The sequence below is a fragment of the Oppia nitens genome, unplaced genomic scaffold (assembly GCF_028296485.1).
Source record: "Oppia nitens isolate AA-2021 unplaced genomic scaffold, nextdenovo-longstitch-racon4-pilon3 scaffold2_pilon_pilon_pilon, whole genome shotgun sequence".
Lineage (NCBI taxonomy): Eukaryota > Metazoa > Arthropoda > Arachnida > Sarcoptiformes > Oppiidae > Oppia > Oppia nitens.
In genome coordinates this window covers 5,090,129-5,112,035 of record NW_026533210.1, presented here as the reverse complement: position 1 = coordinate 5,112,035, position 21,907 = coordinate 5,090,129, and the positions used below count along the sequence as shown (strand labels likewise).

Here is a 21,907-nt window from a genome sequence, read left to right as displayed (position 1 = left end):
AATAAAATATTAAAATCAAATTTGTTTAAATTAGAGAAAAAATTAATTATATATTAAATTAAAAACTAAAAACACAGAAAATTTTATGCTTAAAAAATGTGATTAGGATTTTGAATGACATTTAAACAGAAAATTCAATCACTTTTTAGACTTTTTGTCCGATTTTCCAGACTTTTTGTTATCCTTTTTGTTATTATTATTATTCTTTTGTTTGTTTTGTTTACCATTTTTTCCCTTTTGGTCCTTATTTTTGTCGGCATTTCTCTTAGTTCTGTCGCTATTATTATTCTTCTGTTTGTTTTCATTCTTCTGTTGTTTCTTTTGTCCAGTCTTTTGTTGATTCTTCACTTCAGATTCATTAGTAGTAGTCGTCGTTTTCTTCTGATTTTTATCAGTCTTAGTCTTCTTCTCTTGTTTCTGAACCTCTTGTTCTGTCTCACTGTCGACCACTTCTTTGACCACAGATTTAGTTTGTTTGCCGCATCCCTGTGTGTCCTAACAAGTCATTAAATAATAAATTATATTATATTTTGTTGTCAATGAAAAAGTCAATTAACAAAATTATTACCTTTTTCTCAGACTTTTTCGGGCAATTTTGTTTCTCCTGTTCCTCAGCAACCGGCTCCTCCTCCTCCTCTTTCACTTCCTGTGCCACTACTTCTGACTCCTGAGTTGCCACAGACTTAGCCTTTGCCTCTTTCTTTGGTGTTGTCTTCACTTTCTTTGCATTCTTCAGCTGCGACTTCTTTGGCTGCACTGGTTTGGTGTCTTCGGCCACTACTTCTTGTGTCAATTCGGGTTCATTTTCGACTACAGCGACCTCTTCTTCCTTTTCTTCTGCCGCCACTTCTACATCATTGGACTCGACTGCCGGTTCCTCAGCTGCCGCTTCTTCGACCACTTTTTCACGTCTTTTGTCAGTTTTTCGTGTTTCCTAATTGTCATTCATTTTGATTTTAAAGAAAAATAATTGAAAAATTAATAAACTATTGAATAGGTTTTAATTTTTTTTAAAAAACTTACAGCAGATTTGGCCGCATATAAACTGACGACTAATAATGAAACAATTAATGTCAATAATAAGTATTTCATTTTTAATGATTTATAATTTCTAAATAATTAATAGATTTCACAAAAAAAACAATTGAGTATTAAATATATAATTATTAAGAAAATATTTGGCACAATATTTATAGGAGACGTTTAACTCGATGGACACACAAACGATTAATGAAAAATATTTAACAAATAAATTCACAAAATATAATAATAATTTTAACTGAAAAATACTCTCACATTATATAGCAGTTAATCAATGCCTTAATAGACGTGTCATTACTTGTTATTATCAGTTTATAATATATATATTAATAAAGTTTTATTGTTTTCCAAACACAGAAACTGTTGACGTTATTACAGTACTAGACTCGGGGTCTTTCAGTGAACTCCCAGTCCCTGCTATCTATCTTTCCCTCCTATTTACGTAAATACTATATATATTTGTTAATTTAGTCATTCAAGTGGTGTTTATTGAAATATATATATATAAAAGTTTATAATTTATTATTAACTAAATAATAATTAATATACTTGCACTTATGTATATATATTGATTAAACTGTATAATTGATATATGAATTATTTTTAATATTTAATTAACAATTTTTATCTTAATAATGAGCGTCAATAGTCAATGATAAACAAGAGAGGTGAATTTTCTAATAATTACTAATTTATTTTTTGTTGATAAATATAATTTCAAAAATAGCATTCATATTAAATTGATTGATAAATAGTTGAGAAAAATTGATTCAAATATTTTTCTAATTATTTATGACATGACTATGATTTCCTATTATGTTAGCTATTCTATCAATAATATATATTATATAATATTTTTTTATTGAACTAAAACATATCTGACATTTTGCTATTTAGTATCTCATATATCGTATCCTCTCATATCAGTCACACGTTGTTTGTCTTTTTATGACTAAATAAAAATAGCTAAAAATAATAGCATTTACGTAAAAATATAATAGGTTTTGATATCACTTTACATTTATAATAAATATATTGTTATTTAATCTTATAATGCAAGTATTTTCTATTTTTTATATACAGTAGTGTATTTATATTAAAAAAATAATAAAAAAAATAGATAATACAATAAAATAATACATAATTTAATAAAATTTAATAATAAGATATTTATATCACAATCTAATGTCATAATAAAATAATTTTTGAAAAGTTATAAAATATAATACCGTAATATGATTTAATGATAAAATTTGGAAGTTTCTATATTTGTTAAAATAAACAAAAATAAATTTTATAGACATTGTTATCAATTTTATATTTTTATTATTACATAAAAGGAAAATTATTTTAATTGACTTTTAATGTACAGTAGTTGTAATTGTTATCAGATTTTTAATAAATATACTGTATTTTATAAAATTTTGTAGATTTTAATATAATATTTATTAAGAAAATTTTATTATATATTATTTAATGTGACATGGTTCATTTTAATTATTAAAAATCTTAATTATAACTTTCCAGTGCTAAGTCATGTACAATATTAATATAACACTTGTATTTAGTTATAATAGTAATAGTAGTTGTAAATTACAACTTGTAATAGTATTTTAATAGATATTTACTTAATTAGAAATTTATTTTGTTATCTATGATATTTACAAATTTTTCAAACTTACTATAAATATTTTATTAGATTCTTTTAGTAGTTATTTTTGGTTACAAAATAAATAAATTATAAATTCACTTTTTATTCAATGTTTATCAATTATCATATATAAACTGCTTATATGTCAATAGCAGTAATTTTACTAATAAAATAAAAAATTTTATAGTTATTCATTACAAATACTTTTTTAAAAAATCTATTATTTAAAATAATTATAATTATAATAAACAAATTAATATTGAAATCAAATCATGAGTTTAATACCCGGTCATCGGCCAAATGTTATTCAAGTGGTGTCACCAAAACCCCGCAAAAGTATTGGTAAATCCATTGGTAATTACAAAAAGGAAAAGTCGGTTCAATGGCAACGAGAAATACAGAGATACCAGCGCTCTGTTGAGTGTCTAATACCGAGACTACCGTTTCAACGTCTGGTGCGCGACATTGTTGTTGAATGGTATCCGGAGGCTAATCTTCGTTGGCAGGCATTGGCCATTGAGGCCCTCCAGGAGGCGGCCGAAAACTTTTTGGTGACACTATTCGAGGACGCAAACCTATGCGCCATTCATGCCCGTCGGGTAACTATTATGCCGCGCGATATCTTTCTGGCCCGACGCGTGTCACGTGCGCTAAGATAATAACATTTTTAAAAAAAGATTTTTTAAAGTCAATTATATTTTTGTTTTGTTTTTGCCATTTATAAACTTTTTTAGCAATTTTATAATTCTGTATATCTGTATAATTTATTTTTTGGAGTTTTTTTTAAAAAAATATTACATTAATTACATATATATTTTTTAATGAAATTTATTTTGCATAAGTGTATAATTCAGTAAATTAGTATTTTTTATAAAGTAATCATATAATTGAAAAATGTGAATTAATTTTTTTTTTGATTTTTATTTAATGAAATTTATATAATTAAATAATATATTACTCTATTTGTATTAAATTTGATGTTTAACAATAAATTAGTTTTTTTATATAAATATGCTGATTAAATATTATATTATAAATACAATACATTTAATAAAGTGTTTACTATTATACTTATTCAATCATATATTTAGCTTGAATTTTGAACCAATAAATCTAAACATTTTTATTAATATATTGTATTTTACAATATGTTGCACAGTTTTGTAAACTTTATTTTGCAAATTTGCATTTAAATATGAAATATAGTGACACTTGTACAGCAAATATATCAAACATTAAATCCCTAAACAAAATGGTCTATTTATTTAAATATATTGACAAACAAATATACTATAATAATAAATCTAACAATAAATTTTGTATTTTATATGCAAATGTCATTGAATTATACAGTCTATATATAATATTATATATAATATTTATATATATATTGAAATGTGTTCATAATTTACTCTATCAATAGATACAATATAATAATGATATTTTGTTTTGTTATATTTTTACCAGTGAACAATGCTTTATACACGTAATAAAAAAAATTATGTGTAGAAAAAATGTTTTACTATTAGATACTATATTTTTGTGATAAATATATTGCATTGAATGAATTTCCCGAYCTCTCTCTCTCTCTCTCTCTCTCTCTCTCTCTCTCTCTCTCTCTCTCTCTCTCTCTCTCTCTCTCTGTCTATGAGGACAAAACATTGATGAATATTTACAACATGTTAAACAAAAATTTTTATCATAAATATAATATATTTTTTATATAATAAATTAATTCAATACAAGTATTGATGCACCAAATATTTTGCTATACATATTAAATATGTGTAACATCAGTAATATCACTGAATAACAATTTATTGCTGACTATTTATAAATTATTTATTTTTAATTTAGAAAAAATATTTTGTATTATTATAATTATTGGATTTCAATAGTTTTGTTTTTTATTATGTATTTTATTCAATAAATGATTTAATAAAATTTTAAGTTAATAATTATTTTTATTTGTGACTAATAAATATTATATTAATTTACTAAACAAAGTTTTTATGTGACACAGTTATGTATAAATTAATTAATAAATTAATAATTTTATTAGGTATATGATTCAATAATTTTTGCTAACAATATAGTAATAATAATAATTTAGTTTATATTTATGATTATTATAGTATTTCAAATAGTGATTTAACTATTTTTTGTGTATATTAGCAATTAATTAGAAAGCCATCACTTAAGCAATAGAGTATTATTTGTCTATATATAGTACAGTATAATACTATATAATTTATGTGTATATTATCATTAAATATTAATTTTATATTTGTATTATTATCATTGTCATTATTGTATAGTATAATAGTTTATTTTGACATTAAATAAACCACAAATAAATAATTATTTATACAATACAGTATGATATTTCTGATATTTAACTTGTATATTGTTTATTAATCCAGTAATGTATAAACATATTGCATATACAGTACATCAACAAATCAAAATGTTTATAAATAACTTGCATTAATGGTATTTATATATATATATCAATATATATATATATATAGTATATATCTATTTATATTAAAACATTGAAATTATATTATTATTACTTATTATTATTATTTTTCCTATTTGTTACATTAGTGAAATGTATGATATTTAAACAAAATTAATAGTATTTATTTAGAAAAAACTGTCATTACTTAGTGTTTATTTTATCCATTGAAAATGTTTTTGAATATAAATATATATATATAGTACTGATTTACTAATACAAAAAAAATTGTTTTCTTTGGCCTGTGTTTGCGATCAAAAGATAAAAAAAATATAATGTAATTTTTATGTATGTGTTAAACGTATAGTTCATTATAAGTGTAATAAACATTATTAATAAGATCCTGTAAGTGTGATATACTATTATAGTTTTACTAAATATATTTTTCCTAACAACTACTAAATTTAATATATATATATATATATATATATATATACTGTAATATACACACAAAAATGTGTTTGTATTAATTATACTGTACTATATATATATATAACACAAGAATTTTTAGTGTTGTATAAAATTGTATTTTCATTATTATTATTATTTATTATACTGTGTGTGTGTCTATGTGTGTATGTATAATATATATAAATGTATATACATACATACATGTATGTATGTGTGTTTCATGAATAAATGCCAATACACTGTTTATATATTTTTTTATTGTTTGTAGCATATTTATGTATGGTATGACTAAGTTTGCTGGTTATATTTTAAAAGTCAATTACTAAAGTAAATATAATATAACTTACTGTACATAATATGTGTATGTGTTTGTCTATGTATAATACAGTATCTAATATTTGAGTAGCAGTTATTTTTTTTGTAAAATAAATGTTGTGTTAACAATATAATCATTTGTTTTACTAAGTTAACAATGTGCTTAAAAAAATATTTAATAATAGGTTAGTATATTTTCACTTTCATCACTTTAATTAAATTATATAAAGTAAAAATGTTTGCAATAATATTAAATTTTTGTTAATATTAAATTACATGTAATGAATGCATTTATATTTAATTAATTTAGCATAACTAATTTTTTATAACAAAAAAACATTTTTTAAAATACAATTCTATATTTATTAAAAATTACTAATAAATATATAGATTTAATAATAATTTGTTAAAATTATATTAAATAAAATGTTATATTTATATCATTAAATTGACTGTATATATCATATGTAAATATATAGTATATTTTTTAGTATATTAATTAATCTAATAATTTTCAAAAACCAGTCTTATATCATTAGTCTAATTATTCTATGAAGAATCTGTATATAAAATTGATATATTTAGTATTATTTCTATATATATACTGATGTATTGTAATATTATATGATTTAATTCAAATTTAATTAATATAACACTAATAAAGGTGTATACAGTAGTCTTAATTGAGTAAAAATTTTAATTAATTAAATACAAAATTTTTAATTAGTTTAGTATTAATACTGTTTATTAACTTGTTTTGATAAAATAATTTTTTTTACCAACATATATAAAGTTTATTAGCTTTATTTGAAAAGTTTTGAGAATCATATCTATCATTATATTTATATATCATTTCTATTTAAATAGTTTATATCAGTATATTTTAATATAAAAAATAAATCATACTATAAATAATATTGAATAATTAATATATTATATAGTGACCAACAATTCATAAATAATAAATTATTAAGTAAACCCCTATATTGATAATAAACAAATATTTTTTTATTGAAAATATTATAACATATATATATATATATAACCATAATGATAAATTCATGTATAGAAGGATATCCTATAAAAGTTTATTTTATTAAAAATATTATATAAATATTTTGCAGACAATTTATTACAACTATAGGTTGCAAATTCAGTTACCATGGAGAATTTAGTTTGTATATTATAAATGTCATAATTTTTTGTTATAAATTTCAAATATTGTTTGTATAAGAAAACTTTTTTATTTTTATGTTATAAAAAAACTAATATCTAATTCATTGATAATTTATTACGATTAGTCCGACAAGTTATATAATATTATACAGTATATAAAGTATTGATTTTATATATTAATATATATTTTTTAAAAATATTTATTTAAAAGTTTATTTTTGATAAAAAAGTTTGGTTTATCTATAGATTTTTATTGTTTGTCTAAGTTTCTGTAATTAGTTTATGTAACCTATTATTGGTCAATCTAATTATAAGTTATTTATGTTTTTATATATTGTATATTATATCTTTTTTGTTGCGAATATAAAATGAAAATTATACAAATTATTAAATAATCAGAATAATTATAAATTTTAATTAAATGAGATTTAAATGTTAAAATAATCAGTAAGGGGTGGTAGACATATTACGTTCACACTTGAGGGGAGGGGGACCAAAGCGAACTTTTGCGAACGAGGGGGGATAGGGATATAGACTTTAATAACGTTTGCACTTAGATAATATTTTATTTCTTAGTGGTGGGGGTGGGGGCAAGTGGTTAGGGACATGTGAACGTGATTTTTTTAAATGACTACATGCTAACAAGGGAGGGAGGGGTGTAGATTTCTTAAAAAGTGCGAAAGTAATATGTGAATATCCCCTAAAAAGTAAATTTTGTTTATATATAACGTAGAATATAAATTATATATATATATATATATATATATATGTAAAGACATTATATTTTTTAATAATCAGTAAATTCGTTAATTAGTATTTAAAAAAATTCTTTAATATACATATAATTTTAATATAAAATATAACAGAAAAATATTGTATTGAATTACATTTGAAATTAATGTATGTATGTATGTGTGTGTGTGTGTGTGTGTTGTCGTGGAAATGAATATATTTATGTTTAAAAATACACACAAATACCGCAATTTTATTGGTAGTGAAACTAAATAATTTGTGTAATAAATACACTAACAAATATCAAATAAATAAAAATAGCAAAAATTGTATTTTAATGTCAAACTTTTTTTTAATATAATATATATACAGTATTATAAACAAAAAAGTATTGTTTATTTAATAGTAATACAGTATAAGTTGATATCAAATTTATTGATAAAGTTTGATAACAAAATATATTGAAAATACTGAAAATCTATTGGACTAAAAGTCAAAATTAAATTATACTGTTTTTTATTTATTTAATATTGTTTACTATGATTTATAGAAAAAATATTTTTTGTCTTAAATTAAAAACAAAATTAATTGTGCAACAGTAGTGTTAATTAATGAAAAATATAAAATTATTTATAAATAAATGTATTAAAATTTTTTTAAGTGAATTTATTTTAATGTATTTTCAACATTAATATTAATGTTTTAAGTGATAAAAATCTATTTTTATTGTAGTATTCTTTGTTTATTAAACACAAATAATTTGTTTGAATAGTTTATAATATTATTAAAAAAACAAGTGTTTTATGATAAGTACTTCATTTTTTTCAAGTATGTAATTGTTATTTTCACAAAAATTACATATATTGTAGTTATGATAAAAAATTTAATTTACTGATGTTTTTTTTATTTAAATATTTGTGTAATTCTACATAAATTCATATAAATGCAAATGTTTTAATAATTGAAGATTTTTAAAAAAAATATGTGATACATTATTATAAATTTATAATTTTTTTCTTATTTTTATTAGTAATAATAATAATGTGAATTTTAATAATTAATCTCAAATTTTATATTACTGTAATATTATAAAAACTATATAAATTTATATGTGAATACATTCAACTAGTTTTGTTAATATATATATAAAATAAATCGATATATATATATATATTACAGTACTGTACATGTAATATACAGTATATAGTGTTCATATTTATAAAAATAATTGCTTTAACTTAATAGTTATGCTTAATGTTATCTCTTATCTAATCAATTGTTTGAGTTTAATATAACAAAACAATTTATGGCTGAATATAATATTATATACTGTGTACTGTTTATAAACAGTTTGTAAAAAAATAATAAACAAAAATAAAATATTATTATTTAAGTAAATATATTTCTAAAACTTAAATTAAATGAAGTTAGTTGTTAGTTACAATTTGTAAGTAAATAATAATTTAATTAATTATTTGTTTTGATTAAATTCTTTTTATTTTTGTTATATAAATAATATAAAAATATTAATTATTTAACTAAATAACACCAATAAAAATAATAAATTGTGGTTAATTTATAAATTATTACTATCTTAATAAAATATTATTGCAAACTTTAAATATTCAATCTTAGTAGTGCTAATTAATATTAATAATTTACCGTTATTTGTAATACTATTATTATTGTTATTAATTAGAAATAGAGATGAAAATAATCAATTATTAAATAATAATATAATTTGTCTGAATGACAATTAGTGTAATTCAAATTAATTATTTTTATACAATAGCATCAATTTATTGTTTTCCTTAACACACATAYACACACACACACACATTACAGTACATACAAACCACTGTATAGTTATTGATTTCAACGAAACAACGACAATCTATCATTTATTTTTCAAGAGATTTACTTAATTATCTGTGAATAGTATTGTGTATTGTGTTTCATAGAGAGAGAGAGAGAGAGAGAGAGAGAGAGAGAGAGAGAGAGAGAGAGAGAGAGAGAGAGAGAGAAATTAGAAATAAACTAAACAAACAGTAATTATAAGCCTCATTGTCATTAGAGATGTCCATTCAAACAGTGAATCAATTCAATCAATAGTTTTATATAAGATGTGTCAATAAAATTTTAATTAATTAAATATAAAATATATATTCACATAATGTAATTCAGTGTTCAATTATTTAAAAATTTACATTAATTTTATGTGCTATTATTACTATAAGTACTTAAATATTCAAATGTAATTATTGAGAATTGGGGAAAAAATAGATTACATAACAAATGAAAATGTTAATGATTTTTTTCTATAACTAAAATAAATCTAAACTTTATCTCTGAAAATTAAAAATCTAAAAATAACATAATCTATTTTAATGATTAATATTTTATTTAATTAATGCTAATTTAAACTAAAACTATTTTCTCTATCAACTGTACAGTATATTTATCTCAAATTAATTCAACAATATAATATCTATTAAATATATATATTAAATTAACCTTTTTTTTTGTTTAATTAACAAAACCACACAATATTATCCAAATATATATACAATAATAGAATAATCATATAATAGATAATATATATAAATTTCCAGATGTTATTTCGTATCATTTGTATATATTTATGATAAAAAGTGTTAACAAAATTCATAATTAAAATTTAAAAAAAAATAATATTCTATTTTTATTAAACAAATTTATTTAAATACTATATATAAATATCAAAATTATATCACGAGATAGTATTTGTGATGAATTCGATAAGTGATTATTCTGTGAATTCTGTGAAAAACCGAGATATAATTGAATACATTTTTTTTATTTAAATTTTTTAATTTTTTGCTATATTTTAAATATCTAGATATATCTCCTATACGTTTGATAACAACATAAATGGATACTATGTCTAAAAAGTTAAAATTTGTGATTATTATGTTTACGGGAATGATCTCATTGTTGGTTATTTATGATCACTTAAATGTTAATCATTATATTTATCATTACATTAATAAGTCAATACATAATTCAATTGTTATCAACAACGGCGTCGGCGACAATATTAACGATATGAATGAAAATGATTTATTATTAAATAACTTCAATAACATTAATAATATTAATAATGATATCGAAAGTAATAATAATAATATTGCAAATAATAATAATAATGTTGAAAATATCAGTGGTGTTCATCAAGTAGTGCACAGCAGTCGACAACACATTAGTAATAATAATAGCAATATTTTAGTTAATTATAAAAGTCATAATAACAATGAAACTCATAATATCTCACACTATGATAGTCAGTATAAAGTTATTAAATCAGAAATCCGTGATTTTGAACATAAATACTTAGAGACGCCAATAGTCCGCCGGTCGGCAAACTCGAGACTACTGTACGCRGATGTTATACGAGAGATAACGGGTATGACTGTCGGCAATGAACGGTGCGATCAAAACTATGGTAACGATACCCGAGTCGTGATTATTGTGATATCCCGGGTAAATGGTTTTGAAACACGAAATACTATACGCGAGACGTGGGGTAAAATAGCCGGTAAATCTCGAGATGACAGTATAGTACTAGCGATGCCCAGAGGCGTCAAAATGTACTTTGCATTGGGACAGACACTGGACAGAGATGTCGAGCACCGGGTACTGGAAGAGCACCGGAAGTTTGGCGACATTTTACAGTGGAATTTCATTGACAACTATTACAATCTGACTGTCAAATCGTTGGGAATCTTGCGCTGGATTTCTATCAACTGTTTTAATGTCCGATTTGTCTATAAAGTGGACGACGACTGTATTGTCAATACTGAAAATCTGGTCAAATTCACTGAGACTATGGACGGCAACACAATTTACGGCCAGTTTTGGCATAAGTCGTACGTCGATAGGAACCTTAAGTCCAAGTTTTACATCAGCCGAAAGGATTTCAAAGGTAACGCCTATCCCGACTATACGGGCGGCCCGTGGCTTATGGCCGGACATCTAATACCGAAACTCTACGAGATAGCCATTACGCGATCGTTGCCGGCTCTGCCCTGGGAGGACGTGTTTGTGACCGGAGTGGTGGCCAGTAAGGCACGGGTGGCACGAAAACAGTTGAAGGGTTTGGTGTACTACGCGTGGCAACAGTTTAATCAATTGAATTATTGCTGGTTTCGCGAAAATATTATTTTCTGGCAAAATTTGGACAAAAAGATGATAATAAATGGCTGGAAAAATATAGTCAATACTCGCGATATGATATGTATTCATAAAGGATCCACTATTTACCCATTGATTACTAATTAATAATATAATAATTCATAAATATATAAATATTTTTTAATAAGCTATGTTTTACTAAATAATTTTTATTTTGATAATTTAGTATTAAAAATACTTTTATTAAATAAATAACAATTAATTGATAAAATATTTTTACACAAAAAATGTTGTTATTATACAATACATAGAAAATTGATATTTTTTAAAAAATGATATATATTTTATTTAAAGTGTAAATACTATTATTTATTAATTGTATATATTTTATTATAATATTAAATTATATAATCAAAAATTTTTAGAATTATTTTTTAAAAAATTAAAGAATATTTTAGTAATTAAAACAATGCAAACTATTTTATCAAATAAAAAAATATAATAAATATAAATCTTTTGATACAAAAATATTATAGTCTAAAAATATAAAATTATTATAATTTAAATATAAAATATTATACAATATTTTAATTATTATATCTATAAAGTTTAATTTAGATTAACAATAATAAATGAATGAATAATCCGATTAAAAATTTTTACTATATTTTTTCAGTAAAGTATTGTGTGGTTAGGGATTAAATGATATGATCAACAGTAGTCAGGAAGTCCTTATCGATTGGCCAGTTAGGTAATCGTGGGTCGATATGAGATCAGTAACCGACATATCAACTAATCAATTGACCAGTTGTTTAAGTTTAAAATAGGTAAGTAATCGGTCAACTGGTTGCCAGTGATGACTACATCATTGAAGAACRGGTAGGTATTAATGTAATGAACGATCAATAAATAGATAAATCAAAATATATGGATAAAATTAGGCATAAAATAAGTTTACAATTAATGCTAAAAATATAYGAAAAACAAAAGGATTTAAATTAATTGATTAAATTTGAATATAAGTTTAATATTCTTAACTAAAATACATCAAATTTTTGTGATTTATCTCAAAASATATTTAAATGTAAATATTWAAAAATATATAAATAAAATATTAGRATTTGTTTGAATAATGCATTGAATATTTAATTTTTAAAATAATACATTATTTTTATATTATTGCAGACAATTGAAAGCATATTTATAAAAATAATTGTAATACAGTTAAAACCAGTTAAGAATGCTAGAAAGCATTTTCAGAAAAAAAAACTTGAATAGCATTGAAAACCATTAGTTTGTATAATTATAGCGGCTATATAGTAACATAAAAATTTAAAAATTGGTTAAATATACATAATATAAATATTGTCATGTATGGTATCAAATGATTCAGTATGACAAAATATTCTCAATTTTAGTCATGCAAGTTATCAAATGACTCAATATGATAAAATAAACACAACTTTAGTCATGTAGAGTATCAATTGACTCGGTATCACAAAATAAACTTAACTATAGTCATGTGGGGCATCAAATTACTCGATGATAAAATAAACAACTACTCATGTGTGTTATCAAATGATTTAGTATAACAAAATAATCATCTATATTATACTTTTGCCGCTTATACTTTTTCTTTGTTCCCGTAATATCAAAATTTTAATGCATATTTTTTATTCTTGTTTTTAATGCTTTATTCAAATCTATAATTAAAAAAATTTCTATAAATTTTCTTATAATTTTGCCGCCATTTTAAAAAAAATTATGTTGATATATTATATCATATTTTTGATGCACAATTCTAAAAATTTTTACCTAATTTTTTTACTTTGGCCGCCATTTTCTTTATGTTCCCGAAGAGATATCAAAATTTTAATGCATATTTTTTATGCTTGTTTTTGATGCTTTATTCAAATCTATACTTAACAAAAATTTTCTTAAAATTTTCTTTACTTTGGCCGCCATTTTCTCTATGTTACCGAAGAGATATCGAAATTTTGATGCAACTTTTCAATACATTATTATTAGTCCTCTAAGCGAATCTGAAGTCAGAATTTCAAAATTCGCAAAATGAAATGCTACAGACAAACAGACAGACACAAAAAGCCATTATAGATTTCAGTAAACAAAACTTTTCAAGTTTTTTTTGAAAATTTATTTAAGGTTTTATAGAAATAACTTTAAATAAAAATTTTAATACATAGTTTCATACAAATATGTTATAATTATAATAAATTATTTTAATACTATTTTTAAATTTTTATAAATAATTTATGATGATAAATYTTATTAACCGTTAATGTTTTTATGATAGATATGTTAAAAATGTTTGATTATAWTTTATTTTTATTATATAAGTTTTATTAATATAACTCGCATTATACCGGTATAGWAACAAATGGTACTATACTTGTATAATATAAAAAYATTTGTTACTTAAGATTATACTATTAAAGTCTCATTTTGCTTGAATTATTATTAATATAAGTTATGACTAATAATTGATTGTATAAAACATAGCAAATATTAACTTATATTAGAATTAGTGTTTAAMTAATCTACTATTGAGTAATATCAAGCAATTTAATCATTATTGATTTATTTTAGTGATTAATCAATAATATTATTATCTGATTTAAAAATTATTAGTATTTTTTTGTAAGTATGTGTATACAGTATTACTTGATATCWTATTAATCTACAATACATTTGCTAAATTGACAAGAAATTTATTTGTTATATTTATTATGACTTAAACGGTATATAATATTGTAATCTTATTATATATTATATATATATTTTTTTAATAATATTAGTATATAATAGAAAATAWTTTATTTTAATAATTAAATAGTTTAAATWATAACTAATGTTTTTGGTGTACATAATTTACTTATTTATATTTTAATTTMAATTTAAAAGCAATAATAATTATCTTTAATATACAATGTAATAAATAATATAACTTAATTWCTAAATTTGATAACTTTCAATAAATATAAAGTTTATTTAAATAATTAAAATGARAAKATCATTATAAATATATATATGATTATMTTATTAATGTAATTAACTTTACTTATAAAATTATAAAGTATAAACTTAATAAATAAAAAATATTTAAACATTTAAAATGAGTATTTAAATATTAACGTTAATTTATATTTATATGATTTTATGTAAGATTTATTTATTTTGTTAATACAGATTAAAGGTAACTAATGGATTATTAATAAGCTTTATTTTTAAATAAATAATTTATTTAGATATAAAACATATTGTTAATGTTTTATTAAAGTATACTATATATAGTTTGAATTATACTAAAATTAACCTTAAGTTAAATAAAATATTAATACTAACGATTTGCTATGCAATAAATAAAATTGTGGAAATGTTGGGTTGCAATGCAATAGAAAAAATAATTAAAATGACTTATTAATATCAAATAAAATTTTTATTAATATTTAATAATAGAACACATTAAAAATTTATAATAATAAAATCTAAATCAAAAAAATAAAATTATAGACAATATAATATGTATTAAGTTATTATTTTTAAAATTATTTAAAGACTATTAATTTTCATATAATAATTTTATACTACATTAAATGCTATACAAAATATATTTTTTTATTATTATTACTTTTAAGATTTTTGACAAAAAAAATACATGTAGTTTTAAATTATAAAAAATATTTAAATAAATATTTTGCTAGTTTTTAGTATAAATTTTATTGAATATTATCAATTTTATAGTAAATATTTTTTCATACTTTAAACATTACTGATATACAATAATTTAATGTTAGTGTTAAATTTTTTAATTGAATTTAATTAAGTTAAATTGAATTGATAATTATAATATAGAAAAAGTATAATATGTTTAAGCATTTTTAAACTTTTATTTACAAATTATTTTCCAATTTTTTATTTATTATATTTATTCTGTAAGATAATATAATATTAATTACAATTTTCTACAAAATATATAATAAATATTTTATATAAAATTTACATATTTAATAAATAGCTTTTTATTTTAATAGATAAAGCTGTTTAAAATAACAATATTTTACATTTACATTTACAATGTTGTATTATGTACTAAATAGTCTATAAAAAATACTTTTTATTATGTATAAATATCACGTTTAAATAAAACTAAGATGATATAATTAATATAAACTATTTATACATATTTATACACTACAATTAAATGTTTTTGAAAATTAATAATAAAAATTATTCAAATATATTATTGATTTTTTTATAATGCAATAAATTTATACATTATGATTCATTTAAATTCTATTTAAATTTATATTACATTATATACAAGTTATAGCTAAAAGAATAAATTAATAATTTTATTAAAAAAAATTATGACATATATTGTTAAGCATTTCATTTAGTTGTCACTACTGTATGTGTTTAGAGATAATATGATAGATATAAATATACTGTATTTTAATGTATGTGTTTTGTATGTGTTTAGTATGTGTTTATTTATTAAATTTAACAAATTCAACATATTATTATCATAACATATCATTCAAAATAAAATATATTAAATGTATTTGACAGTAATTTTAGTCTAGTTATTCAACAAAAATGTATAAATAATATATAAATATATTTTTAAAAATATTTAAATTAATTTATAATTTAAATTTGATAAATATACAACTATACATGCTATTTTAATTTAAAATTCTTACTATAATAATCAATAAACTTTATTTTTAAATTTATGATGCGTTATACGATACAAATTAATTATAGTAAAAATAAAATAAAATCTGTATTTAAAAATAACTATTTAATATTAATTAAATTAATACTTTTTAAAAATTATATGTATTATTTTAATATTAGTATTATACAGTTTTTTATTAATATGTAATAAATTTTTGACATATTTATTGTATTTAGAGTTCGATCAACATTTCCAGTGAGGAAAGTTCACCAAAAATAAAATCCCTCTAATTTTCCCGGAAATATGAAAGATATTATATTTTCCCTACCTTGATTGTTAGAAACAAAAAATAATATTTTATATTATTACAATAAACAGTAGCAATACTTAAATATTTTGCAAAATAAATTGAGAAATATTTTAAAATAAATTTCAATTCAATAAATTTATTGATATTATTTTTTTAGTATAATGTGATATACAGTTTAATGTGATATTTGTTTTTTAGATATTATAATAAAATGTGTTTTTAGAGTTTTATAAGTGGTAGTACATAGTAATAAATTCCCATGGAGTTCACATTGAACAGGGAATATAAGAAACTTTTTGGTAAATAAAACGCGGGATGGAATCTGATCTAACACTAATTGTACTAAAGTGTAATTAATTAATTAATTATTTTAGTTTCTGTATTATAAGTTGTAAATTATCTTCAAAATTATTATATATATATATACAGTATATATAACATTGATTTTGCACTAAATTATTGCAGTAATTAATGAAAAAAACTATCAAAATAGATAGTTACTATTAATTTGTGTTATCTAACATTTTATTTATTATTATTATCAGCATTATTAAAATAATGGACATACTTTTATACTGTATATTAGTATATTAAAGATGTTCAATGAGCATAAAATCAAAACTTATATTTATTTATTTTTTGTTGTTTAATCTAACAAACACATTGAACATTAAATGAATTTATTTTATTTAGTATAGAATATATAGAAAATATTTTTTATTGATATAAATTACTATTTGAAGGTAAAAATACTTGTTGAATAAATTGAATAAATCTTATTTCTAACAAATTTTGTTTCACAATTTTCACTTATAATTTGTTGGAAAACATTATTATTATTATTATATATATATTGAAACTTATCTATAATATATTCATTGGTTTTCATTCATTCGTACAAAAAAATAATAATAATAAATTAAACTCCCGTTTTTCCAAAAGCTAACGGTGCAATTGATAACGGTGCTTAAACACATCAATAGAGAGAGAGAGAGAGARAGAGAGAGAGAGAGAGAGAGAGAGAGAGAGAGAGAGAGAGAGAGAGAGAGAGAGAGAGAGAGAGAGAGAGAGAGAGATAGTGAATAGTAAGTTATAGCGCATATTCAACCAAAACTACTATCATCTCATATGATAACTTGTGTCCATAAGTCTAGACTCAATACACTATTTTTATATATAAATTGTATAGTATATAAACACAGTATAATCATAACAGTTATTTGTATTTTGTGAAACATAAGGATATAAACCAAAAAATTCACATTAATTTCTCACTTAAACTATAAAATAGTTTGTATTTTTTTTCTCTCTCTCTCTCTATCGTCTGAGTGTGTGTTTGTCCGTCAAAACAAAGTCTAAACCGAAAGATATTTTCTTTTCAATATTTTTTTTATTAAATACTTTTCTTAGTTTTATTTATTGGTCTCAATATACGTTTTTATTGTTAATTTTTTTGATAATAATAATAATTATCAAGTTTTATATTTCAATTTATTTGTGACATTAATAATAGTATATAAATAATACTATTGAATATTATAGTATTACTTTACAATGTTTTTATATATTTAATAATTATTATATTAATGATAAATGTTTATAAATATAAAAACAGTTAATAATAATACTAATTGTTGTACAAATTATAATTGATATTCATATTAAATTAAACTTAACTAAATTAAAACTTTTTTAAAAATATAATCAAATTTATAATTCTTTTTTTTGTTAAATAAATAACTAAAAAAAATATTGTCTACAAAAAACATTTTTCATTCTAATAATAAAAAGACATACAATTTTATAAACAACTATTATTACAATGAAAACAAATAAAGTATAAAAATATCTTTATATCTCATTATTTTCAAAACCTCTTGTAAATAATATGTGGTATATATTGTATATAATATTGTTATAATAAAATTATATAAATCATTACAGTATACTATATTGTATTATATTATATATTTTTATGGTCTATAGAATAAAATACTTAAATTATACTGTATTATATATAGTATTTATATTAATTATTATATAGGTTATAATAATAATAATATATATAAAAGTTATAATTATACTACTATTAGTCCAAGTATAATTAATTAAAAACAACAATGGACAATTTAAATAATAGTAAATTTTTAAATATACTATTACTTGGTAATAATAATAATAACATTGGTAATAATAATAATATTAATGAAAATGTAACTAATAAACTATATGATCTAGATAAATTTAATTTGAATAAATTTCCAAAAGATCCCAAAAATTTTGATGCTCTACTAATAATCAGTTATTCGCTAATAATTATTATATCATTTTTGGGTAATCTATTGGTCTGTAAGGCTATGTATGAAAAACGTCGGCCACTGAGCAAAACCAATGCTCTGATCACAAATCTGGCCGTCGCTGACCTCATGATGACTATACTGAACATACCGTTCAATATATTGCGATTTGTATTGGATAACTGGCCATTCGGTGAGACAATGTGTAAGTTAGTGCCATTCATACAGTCGACTTCAGTTCACTGTTCATCGATATCGATGATGTTTATAGCCATTGAACGGTACAGGAATGTTGTGGGAACTGTCCAAGACTTTCGCCAATTCAATCAGCGAAAGTGTTGGCCACACGTACGCACACTTGTGCTCATATGGTCGCTATCGGTACTGTTATCGATACCACACGGTCTATATAACCAACTGGTCAGTGACCGATTTCTGGCTCTCACACGCTGTAAGGTTACGTACCCGAGCCAACAGTTTCGCCAATGGCTGACCATATTTACACTGTTAAGCCAATATCTGACACCGATTTTCATAACTATCATATGCTATATGAGAATCGGACTGTTTCTATGGCGCCGTCGGATTGTCGGCACAGTTAGCGAAGGTCAACGRCTGTCGATAAATCGCCGTAAGAAGCGTCGCATCAAAATGCTGTTTATGGTTGTACTGGTGTTTGCCATTTGTTGGCTACCCCTCAATGTGTACCATATATTAAGTGACTTTAAGTTTATTAACTATCGGTCGGTTCTCTTCTTTACAGTTCATTGGTTTGCAATGTCTAGTGTTTGGTAAGTTATATATTAATTATTATTATTATTATTATTAAATAATTTTTTTTTTGGATAATTAATGTGTAATTAACTCTAATTGGTTTTCATAATTTTTCATTATGCATTTATATTATAATTATATATATATATATATTATATTTTTTATATACAATTTTTTTTAAATAATAAACACGTGTGATATTCACATAATAAATTAATATAAATATTATTTTAATAATTTAAGTTGATTAAAACTGACATTAATAATCTAATTTGTTGAATAGTTTAAAAATAGTATAACTAATATACTATAGTTTTTTTATTAACAGTATATAGTTTATACATTAGTAAATTATACATGACATTATTACTACATATACTGTAGTAATAATTATATTTTATAAAAATAAACTTTTAATATTCAACAAAATTCAATATTAAAAACTCAAAATAAAGTAAAATATATTTTTATTTAATATTAAATGACAAATATTGATTACATAATGGATATTCTAATTTTATATTTTAAAAATATCATTATTCAAAATAAAATATATTAAATAAGGAAAAAATAATATTTTTTTAATTCTTGCATTAAATTTTTCAAATCATTTACATAATTTATCTTATCTTGACATATCATATCATTTTTTTAAGATAAAAATTAATTAAATAAATCCGATTTTATAAAATATTTTGACAAAAATATGTCACTAATTTGGAAAATAAATCCCACTATAATAATACATAAATTACTAATCTTTCCATTAGTAATTTATTATATATTTCAGTATATATTTTGTATATATATAAAGTATCAATACATTATAGCATAGATATTTAAATTTACATTAAATTATTTACATATATTTATAGTACAACACAATCAGTATACTATTAAAAATTATTGTTTTATATATATATATATTATATACACATTATATAAATTATATATACAATATTGGCTTAATAATCGTTTAAATAAAATGCGATTGAAATATATGACAATTTTTTAACAATAGTATTACATACAAAATTACAATAATAGAAAAATAATACTAGATTTCAATAGATTCTAAAGGGAATACATAATAGACTTTTTTGTAACTTTTAACTTTTTTACCCGAAAATGTTTTTCAAAGAATATATATATATATATATAAAAAATAAAATATGTATTAAAAAAGAAAAGATTATATAAATGCAAAAAATATTCATAAATATTATATTATAAGCATTTTGTAAAATTCAAATGTATTTGAAATTATAAAAATTTTTAAAGTGTAAGATTAGTTATTTTTTAAAACTATGTGATAAGCATTCAACTTTAAATGTATTTATAAGTAAAAATTTTACTTTGAATAACCCGACAAACAATTGATATAATAATAATATTTTTTAATATTATATTATCTGATTTATGATTTGCTATTTTAAATAAAACTATATATAATTAACATATAAAAGCATTTTAATGAATAACTAAAATTAAATTCATGAATGGTTTAACAGAATTTAGAAAATTAAAAAATTGTTTATAAATGTAAGCTTTTTGTAAACCAAAATGTTTTGTTTTTAATTAAATTATATATAGTATAGACTTATTTTTATTTATACTTTTAAAATAGTTTTTTATTTGTTAATATAATATAATAAATTAAATTTTATTATTTTTATTTATGCCATTTCAAAAAACTATTTTATAACTTAATCACTTATAAACAAATATTTATTAAATAATTCTTGTTATTTTCAAGCATTTGAAAAACTAAAATTTTAGAAAACTATATTATTGTTTTAGTATAATA

At 20.7% G+C, this 21,907-nt stretch overlaps 4 protein-coding genes across 5 annotated transcripts; 3 read left to right on the top strand and 1 right to left on the bottom strand.

Moving 5' to 3' along the window:
* Positions 1–72: 72 nt before the first annotated feature.
* Positions 73–1,347, bottom strand: LOC128955279 (nucleolar protein 58-like). Its single transcript, XM_054300934.1, has 3 exons — positions 1,024–1,347; positions 569–934; positions 73–495 (listed from the first exon to the last, which is right to left on the bottom strand). Exons 1-3 carry the CDS (start codon positions 1,090–1,092, stop codon positions 139–141), a joined length of 792 nt encoding a protein of 263 aa, XP_054156909.1. The 5' UTR covers positions 1,093–1,347; the 3' UTR covers positions 73–138.
* Positions 1,348–2,847: 1,500 nt separating this feature from the next.
* LOC128955805 (uncharacterized) lies at positions 2,848–3,351 on the top strand. Its single transcript, XM_054301482.1, has one exon. It carries the CDS (start codon positions 2,965–2,967, stop codon positions 3,349–3,351), a length of 387 nt encoding a protein of 128 aa, XP_054157457.1. The 5' UTR covers positions 2,848–2,964.
* A 2,714-nt stretch (positions 3,352–6,065) lies between these two features.
* LOC128955288 (beta-1,3-galactosyltransferase bre-2-like) lies at positions 6,066–12,175 on the top strand. Of its 2 annotated transcripts, none has more exons than XM_054300943.1 (2): positions 6,066–6,124; positions 10,726–12,175. In XM_054300943.1, the coding sequence occupies exon 2, from the start codon at positions 10,758–10,760 to the stop codon at positions 12,162–12,164; it is 1,407 nt and encodes a 468-aa protein (XP_054156918.1). In that variant the 5' UTR covers positions 6,066–6,124; positions 10,726–10,757; the 3' UTR covers positions 12,165–12,175. The 2 variants fall into 2 exon arrangements, with proteins under 2 accessions (XP_054156918.1, XP_054156919.1); XM_054300944.1 differs by lacking the exon at positions 6,066–6,124 and adding an exon at positions 9,262–9,294.
* Positions 12,176–19,386: 7,211 nt separating this feature from the next.
* Positions 19,387–20,121, top strand: LOC128955804 (G-protein coupled receptor 83-like). The gene has a single exon (XM_054301479.1). It carries the CDS (start codon positions 19,387–19,389, stop codon positions 20,119–20,121), a length of 735 nt encoding a protein of 244 aa, XP_054157454.1.
* The last annotated feature ends 1,786 nt before the right edge of the window (positions 20,122–21,907 follow it).